The following is an 8,495-nucleotide window of genomic DNA, read 5'->3' as shown; positions in this document are numbered from 1 at the left end:
GAGAGAGAGAGAGAGAGAGAGAGAGAGAGAGAGAGAGAGAGAGAGAAGCACCTGTTAGCTTCTATTTGAAAAGTTCCCCCAACAACCTTGTTTGGTGTTAGCTGTTAGCTTCTATTTGAAAAGCTCCCCCAACAACCTTGTTTGGTGTTGATAACTACCACAGTAGTGTGGTTCCAAGGGAAAATGTTTTCCCACCCAATGCCCAGCCCTGCCTCCAGGCCTTCTGCTTCTCAGCCCTCTTCTGAAGATGTTTCTCATTTCTCGGTCCAATGCCCATGAGAATTTACATTAAGATTATCATTAACTATTTATAATTACATCATGTGGCTCTCTAAGGTCATGATGGACAATCCCTGAGCAATGACATTACCCAGAAGAGAGATACTTGTAGATCTCTTGTCCATAGGATTTGGGGCAGAAATGGCTTCGGCTAGGTACCTGAAACTCCTAGATTTGTCATTCCCCCCACCCCCTCATCTAGGATCTTCAACTAGGGTCCTTCTCTGTGGAGAGTTCCTAACTCCTGGATCATCCCAGTTAGGACTGGTGCCATAAAAATGATTCCAAGGGGTCAGCTCATGATCTGATGACTCTTCAGGGAGTAGATTTCTAGTTGGAGTGGACCTCAGCACAAACTCCTGTGTACCTGACTGAGGTGAAGCTTAATTAAACCCCCACCACTTCTAGTTTCTAACTTCTTTGTACTGGACGATTCTCCCCACGCCCTGCCGATTCTAAGATGATCAGGTTGTGTTCCCCTCTCCCCTCCCTTTTCTCTGGCTGGATTCGGTTTGTGTTTTCTTTGGGCCATCACTGAAGTGGATGAAAGGCAAATTACAGCTGGGAGAGCTCCAGTGTTCTGTACAATGAGAAAGAGAGAGAGAGAGAGAGAGAGAGAGAGAGAGAGAGAGAGAGAGAGAGAGAGAGAGAGAGAGAGGACAGCAAAGCCAAGCCCACACCTAGCAATCTGCAGCTTGCTTCAAATGTGCAGCCACAATGCAGACAAATCAAAACTTCAAAATGAACCTCTTTTCATTACAGTTGACAGAAGGCCACAATGTTTGTGCAGAATAACCAAAGTCAATGGAGAGTATGAGAAAAACAAACTCCATGCCACCCTGGTATGGCTGGCTTTGGAGGTCTGAGCTAGGGGGACCAGAGTTGAAGTAAGAATGTACATTTAAGTCTTAGAGAAGACCCAGGTAGGGGTAAGCACAGGGTGCACTGGGCCTTGACACCTGCTACCTATGATTCATGGAAACGTAACTCGGTAACATTTACAATTGGGCTAAGTCTGCAAAATACTCAGGAATGGTTTACTGGTGAAAGTACTGTGAACAATGTGTAAAACTGACTCATGACTGTTGTCAGCCTCCCTGGGAGAAGAAGTACCCCTAAAATAAGTCTTGGCACTAGGGTCGAGGTGGAATACTTCCCACAAGTGGCTCCAAATCTCTTCATAATGCCAACCAAACATAAGTTCTGACGAATTTAATCCAGCCTGGCACATGTGGTCCTCCTAGGTCATCGCAGGCAAGTGTGGACTGAGTCTGGGTCCTTGTTGGAAATAAACACTTTGAGAGGCTTCCATTTTGCCTTTTGCTAACAGGAACCCACAGTTTTAGGCCAGCCAAATGTTACTTAGACAAAATGGGTAATTGTGCTTGGCACGGGAAAAGCAGACAATGTTCTAATCATGGACCTTTGGCTCTGCGCTCCTGCAGAGGACAGATAATGACATCTACCCCGAACCATCTGTGCTAGCATTCTCCTGTGAGACCTGAGGAGTCAGGCTTCCCTTTGCAGTGTTAGGACAGGTTTAATATCTGAAAAGTGCTGACTCTAGGGTCTAGGTTGTAAGGGGACCCAGAAGGAGTCAGGGCCGTGGCAGAAAGAGGGTCCTCTGGACAGGTCTCTTCTTGCAAGGCCATCTAGGATGATCATTCGGCCTCTTAGGAAGGTCTCTGGGGGTGACACAAGAGATAATATGAATCCTCTTATGACAAATTCTTGCTTCCCATCGAAAAACTCAAAGCTACTTGGAAGTTAACTTTCCTACATATGCTCTTTTGCCCTACAGAATGTCTCAGATTCAGACATCTACCACAACCACATCACTGACTATTCACAGAGGTGGACCAAACCAAACTAAGCAGAGCAAGAAATCTGTTGAGTAAATCTTACCCTCAATGCTTTTATAGAATGTTCCTTTTATAAAAGGGTACCTCTGGGTTTGTGGTATCCATCTCTTTATTTCCATTTTCTATCCCCAAGACAAAATCTTGACCACCTCTGAGCTCTGAACATGCTATAAGTTCCTGTTCCCCTTGCTCCAGGGACATCATTCATAAATTGAAGATCAACATCCCTCAGGAAGTAATAATTTGGTAGGTGTGGGACAAGAGGTCACCATTTCTTTTCCAAAGGAAGGGCCCTGCCTCTGTGGAGCTGAGCACATCATGCCTGAGAGCTTCACCCTATTCCCCATGGGCTAATTTGAAAGGAGATTCCAGTGTTCAGGGATTCGCCATCAAGAGAAATTTTGTGGAATCACATTGAGCAATTTAGCACTTAGCAACTTTCGCAAAATCCCACACCAATCATGAAAGTTGGCTCAGCTGCACAAATTGGCTAAAGCTCCTAACAAGCAGTTATGGAAATAAAAAGAAAGGAAGGCTGGTGTTTAGCCTCAAGGAGAGAACACCGCCCCCCCTTCCCTGCCTCCCACACAAGTGCCCCACAGTTCAGAAGGCAGTGTGTAAACTTTGGAGACATCAAGTTTTTTCTTTTCTTTTTTTCAAAGCTTACACACCAACTTTGTTCTCACAGGCAGAGGGGCAGGGAAAAAAACCCAGATGTTTGTATAAAAATATCATCATTTTATTACATTCCACACAATACATTTTCAAATAGTTTCCAACATCCACAAGTTATTTTGACACACAGGCAACTGAGCAATGCAAAGGGCGTCACAGTTATAGGGAGGGATAAGAATAGGAAATAAAAATCTTTAGGTTTTTCTTGTTTTGCTGTTCTTTGGTAGATTTTGACCTTTTAGGTGTTTGCTTGCCTGCTAGCTTTTAATTTTAGAGACAGGGGTGTTTTAAAAGATGGGGCATTAACCTCAAAAATAGTACTAGATCTCCTATTATGGTTTTAATCAAAAGAAGTGGGACAGGGGAAGGAATGACTTTATTTTGGGCATCCTGTTTTGTCAATGGCAATACTACACTTGTTTTGTTTTTGTTTTTTTCCTTTTTCTGCTTTTGCCAGCAATAAGAGACAGCAGCTGCTAGCATACTCTCAAGGAATGGTTCTTGTGAGATCTCTAGTAAGGCGAAAGCTTTCTAGCCCAGCTGGCCCTTCACCTCATTCATACACTCTTCTACATTTTAACAGTTGGTACCACTGCTTTGTCTTCTGAGAAGCAATGCTGCACTGGTGCACGCCCAGATTCATCTGTCCAGTCCAGTTTTCTTAGAAGCGAGTGATGCTTTCATCCCTAACAGGATATAGAATTTTGCTTTCTAAAGCAGCAAGGCATGGCATTTTACACATGAGCTTCCCTTTTAGATAATACTATGAAAGATGCTGGAGTTGGGGAAGCAGGAGAAAGAAGAGGGGAGAGAGAGAGAAAGAGAGAGAGAGAGAGAGAGAGAGAGAGAGAGAGAGAGAGAGAGAGAGAGAGAGAGAGAGAGAGAGAGAGAGAGAGAATGAGAGAGAGAGTTTAAGAGCTTAAGCATGAGTCCTGGCTGAAGGTTTCATGGGATGCACCATCTTCTCATCTGTGACATGTACATGCTGATATGATGCTGATGGGGGCATCAGATGAGCACAGAGCAAGTTTACAACATGGCCACCATTTTCTTTTAAAGGGGAAGGAAGATGCCTCGGCTACTCTCCTTGGCTATGCTGGACTGATTTTCTAGCTGTGGTTTTCTAGTGCTTCCACAGGGCACCTGTAGAAATGTCAATCATTTGCAAGGAATGACTAGCCCTAAAAGCTCAGCTAGTGGTGAGTAAACAACTCGGTTTAAAAACAACAACAACAACAACAACAACAACAAAAACCCTTGGTGACACCATGGTTCTTTCAGCACTCAGGGCTGCTGCCCACCTGAGTTCACGCTTCCTTCTCCATCTTCCGCTGAGGTAGGGCACCTCAAGGTAGCCACACACTAGCCTTTCATCTTTTCTTTTCTTGGCAGGGCTGCTGTAGTTGAGACAGAATAGCTCTTTGAAACAGAGTAAGAGCCGGAGAGCAGTGTCCTTTCAGGAGGATGAAAGGAGCCAGATGCAAAAGCTGAGAGTGTGCGGGAGGGACCTATCTGGCTACTCTGAGAGAATGCTGAATGGCTCTCTCTCCCAAGCAATAACAACAACAACAACAACAACAAATCATTAGTATTTTGTTCTTAGAAGGTGTCTGGAGAGTCATGTGACCAGGCAACCATCTTGAGAGAATTGTTCACTTTCCAAGGTGGAAAGTAGAAAACAAATGGCTCCAAGACTGAGCCCTAGTATACTTGGAATCTTCAAAGAGACACTTTGTTGCAACGAAATTGACTTTGCTATTTAATACAGCCTTTCTACAGGATCATCGGGCAACTTCTCTGTAATATCTCTCCTGGTGGAGACTTTCCAGGAGAAATGGCTGTACCTTTACAACGGCATCCTCTCTCTGCCCATGCTAATGTAACTGCTGATGTCAGACCAGCCTTTGGGGGTATAGTCAGACCAGACATTGAGGATGTAGTAGCCAGATGCCATGAGAGCTTTAACTGGTAGCATTTGGATTCATTTCAACAAATGATTCCCTTCTATTTTCTCATAATATTTAACTAAGTCAGGTGGACAGCCACACACTTCAGTAGCTATAGATTCAGGCACACGTTAACACCATGAAAGGAAAGCAAATAAACCCCCTTCCCTCATATTTTACAAACGCTATTACAATGACCAAAATGATACCAAAGAATACCTTCTTCCTCAACCCCATCCTGCATTAGGCTCAATGCAATGATGCCCAGGGCTGAGGAGACTCTGCAAAGTCAACATTTGGGTCTTTCCATCTCCTCCCTTCTATTGGTCCCCTCCTGCTCACAATTAAAACAGACTACTGAGTTTACATCATCCCAGATGTGTTATTCTTTATGACTTATTCCACAACTGGACCATCAGAGCTAAACATTCATTATGAACTTTTTATTCATCTTCTTTTTTTTTCCTTTTTTTTTTTTTTTCTTTTTATAAGGCAACATGAGACACATTTGCTTCAGGGCTGGAAGTAGAGATGACTCCATGCACCCAATGGCTGTTATCTTGTGACTTCAAAGACACCGGGAAACATAACAAAAGGGGTCATGTCTGAGTGCACTGGAGGAACCATAGTCTTGTGTCGGGTGGCTTGGGATGGGAATAAGGTGGGTGCAGCCACATTGTATTCCGAACAGTCTCTAATTTTCTAGGTACCTGGAGATGACAATGATAGCCAACAGAAACCTAGCCAATGCTAGATAAGGCAACAAAAAAGCTCCAATCTCTTCTCCAAGTAAACAAAATGTGTACAGTATATTATTTTCTTGAAAAGTACCCCAGAAGAAGCAACACAAGAGGGAAGGGGCCCCTCTCTACACGCACCCACACACTCCCCCCCTCCACAGTGAATCAGTCTCTCCTTCAAAAATCCACCACACACACACACACATACACACACACACACACACACACCTCTTCACATGGGAGTGTACTGTGTACATACATACAGGACCAGGCTCCCCTCAAGACACCTGGCAGCCTGCCCAGGAGAGGAGGGATGGGATAAGGCAAGGGGAGAAAACAACAGGGCCTGTCTCTGGAACAAAACCAACAGAGCCTTGGGTTGTGAAGTGCTTAGGGGCGGGTCTCTTCTGGGATTCCAGATGCAGCATTAGAGTTGGGTTTAAAATCATTAGAAAAAAAAGGGGTTGGGGAGGGGAGAAAGGAATAAAAGAGAAGATTAAAAAGGAAAAAAAAATAATGATAAAAACAAACAATATCAGAGCAAAGAGAAACCGGAACCAAGAACCACAGAGAATGATGTAGGGTACAGAAGAGCGCTCAGGGTTGGTGACCCTGGAGAGAGAGATGTCTGAGGGTTCACGCAGAGACTAGGCGAGGAGGAAAAAAGTGCAAAATCGAGGCAACGTGTTTGCAGTCTTTCTTGGTTTTTGGGGGGCGCTGTTCCTGCTTCGGCCCTCAGCAGTGCGAGCCCCGCTCTTGCTCTAGCTTAATGGTTAGGGTGGGCTCGACTGCCAGAGGAGCCCCGTTGGTGTACTGGGAGGTTTTGTAGGTGATGGAGTGATCGGTCTTCTTGGCCGCATAGCGGAACCGGTGGTAGTGGAGCACCAGGGCCAGGACGACGGAGACCAGCACCAGCACTGCACCCCCGGCCGCCATAACGTAATACCAGTAGGCTGGGATGGGCTGCACGGGCACCGTGTCCACTGTGGGCTCGGTCCCTGGCGGGAGGGTGCCCCCTGGGGGAGAGACACAGAGAGTGTTGCTAGGCTGAGAGCATGCGGACTCATAAAAAAAAAAATCAATTAAAAAAATAAAGAAGGAAAAAATTAAAGAAAGAGAGAGAAACACACATGCTTTGTGGGCCACACAGCAGGGGTATAGGGATTCAGGCGGTACTCGGCCTTCATATATACCAAGCTGTTTATAATCTGCAATCTCTCCGCTGGTCCCTTTATGCAGCAGGTACTTTAACCCATTCTACAGATGAGGAAACAGGCTCGGAGAGGTTCAAACAACAATTGCTGCCACCTGGTAGTAAATACGTTTCAACCAAGAATCCTACCCTTAAAAAGCTCTTTACTATTTAACCAGAATTACTTTACCATGTGTAAACGGATTGTAATTGTCTCTCTCTCTCATTTCTCCTCTTCCCCCCCTTCTCTCTCTCGCACACACAAACACACACACACACACACCACATACACACAATGATGCTGCAGTATCTGCTGGTATTCAGATCGGTGAATTCTTCAAGTGGATGGAAAAGCCATATTTGGTGTGGCTGGCCAGAATTCTCAACAATGTATTAATTAGGCTGGCTAGACTTGAAGGTAAATTCCACTTTGGTTTGCCAAGGTTTCTGTGCCCATTGAAATCAGCTTGGTCTTGTCTAAACAGGTCAATTACTACTGTCAAGCAATGACTAACCCGTCTTCATTTTTTTTTAATTGGATGAAGGATTTTAAAAGCACATTGGATAAGGAGTTGTAAGAAAAAAAATATGAGCACAAAGCAATAACGGAGTGTGAGAGCGAGGGACAGCAAATGCAAGAGCCTCATTCTTAACCATGAAAAAAAGCAGGGAGAAGCTGGGGGGTGGGGGGGTGGGGAGATTTAGGAGGCAAGCCTCTGGTTGCCATGGAGACGCTGTAGTAGAGTTCTGCTCAGGGTAACTCAGGGGAAAGACTGGATTGACTCCCACTCCATGCAAAATAGTGCTACAACTTGATTCTCCCAAAGATTTACATCAGATGAGAATCTGGCCCAGAAAGGGACTAAGGCCGTTTTGAGCTTGCCAAAGACAGACATGATCTTTACTTCTGAAAAACGATGTATGTATGCTTAACCTATGAGAAATGCTTCCCAAGCTGCTTGCACCACGAGCTGGTGGCTAGAATGTGCTTCCTTTACTTACAGGGTGTGTCGGGAGAGGAACGAGCTGCCTATTCACTGTATCTATTCTGTGGGCCCACCTCTGCTCACCTCACGGGCGGGGCCCTGCCTACCTTTCTTCTCTCCACCCCTAGTCCCCAACCAGACTTAGAGCTCCTGAAGTAGAGGAAACCATACTCAGTCCACTGAGGACATGCCCTGAAGGTGCCCTGTAAATGTCTTATGAAGCAACTGCTGAGCCGAGGCTCACACCCTCAGTTCTCAATGTACTCCCATTCCCACAGCCTGGTCCCCAGATAGCTGAGTGGTATGCCAGATCTCATGTCTCCTCAGAAGTGAGAGAAAAAATAAGAGGATTTTTCTTGGAAAATCAGATGGAGCCTGTCCATCTTGCTAATTCTGAATTACTGCTTCCTTCAGTTTGGGGATCCCCTTCTTTGTAGGCCACCGGAAGTCTCCCCCAATCTTGGAAGAGCTTTGGACCAAAATGAGTTGCTTAGCACACAACTTGATAACCACATCTGTATGTTTAGGGTGAAGAGATACCATCATCCTAGGACTCCTAAGAGCTATTCCTACTACCTTTCCTTTCCCACCTGACTACACGCTCTTTTCCTTTCCCCTAAAGTATTCTCATCTTCTTTTGTTTGTTTGTTTTTAGCAGAGGCTAGCCTGTAATTCACCATGTAGTTAGCCTTAAACAATCCCCCTGCCTCAGCCTCCTGAGCAGTGGGACTACAGGCATGAGCCACCACACCCAGCTCTGATTTCCATCTTTTAATTCCTTTATTTATCTTACCTCTCTCTCTCTCTCTCTCTCT

At 45.2% G+C, this 8,495-nt stretch overlaps 1 protein-coding gene across 4 annotated transcripts in view; it reads right to left on the bottom strand.

Annotated features, from left to right (window-relative positions):
* Positions 1–8,495, bottom strand: part of Nrp2 (neuropilin 2) — a 119,182-nt gene that overhangs the window by 16,672 nt on the left and 94,015 nt on the right. For 2 of the 4 annotated variants that reach the window (XM_031367701.1, XM_031367702.1), the window contains exon 16: positions 2,859–6,518. The exons of the other annotated variants lie outside the window; for them this stretch is intronic. In XM_031367701.1, the coding sequence (XP_031223561.1) occupies positions 6,238–6,518 (281 nt within the window). In that variant the 3' untranslated portion in view covers positions 2,859–6,237. Of the gene's footprint in view, positions 1–2,858; positions 6,519–8,495 lie in introns of those variants that run through there. 4 annotated transcript variants of the gene reach the window in all.

This window comes from Mastomys coucha, unplaced genomic scaffold (genome assembly GCF_008632895.1).
Source record: "Mastomys coucha isolate ucsf_1 unplaced genomic scaffold, UCSF_Mcou_1 pScaffold14, whole genome shotgun sequence".
NCBI classification, from domain to species: Eukaryota; Metazoa; Chordata; class Mammalia; order Rodentia; family Muridae; genus Mastomys; species Mastomys coucha.
This window is presented reverse-complemented; position numbering and strand designations above follow the sequence as displayed.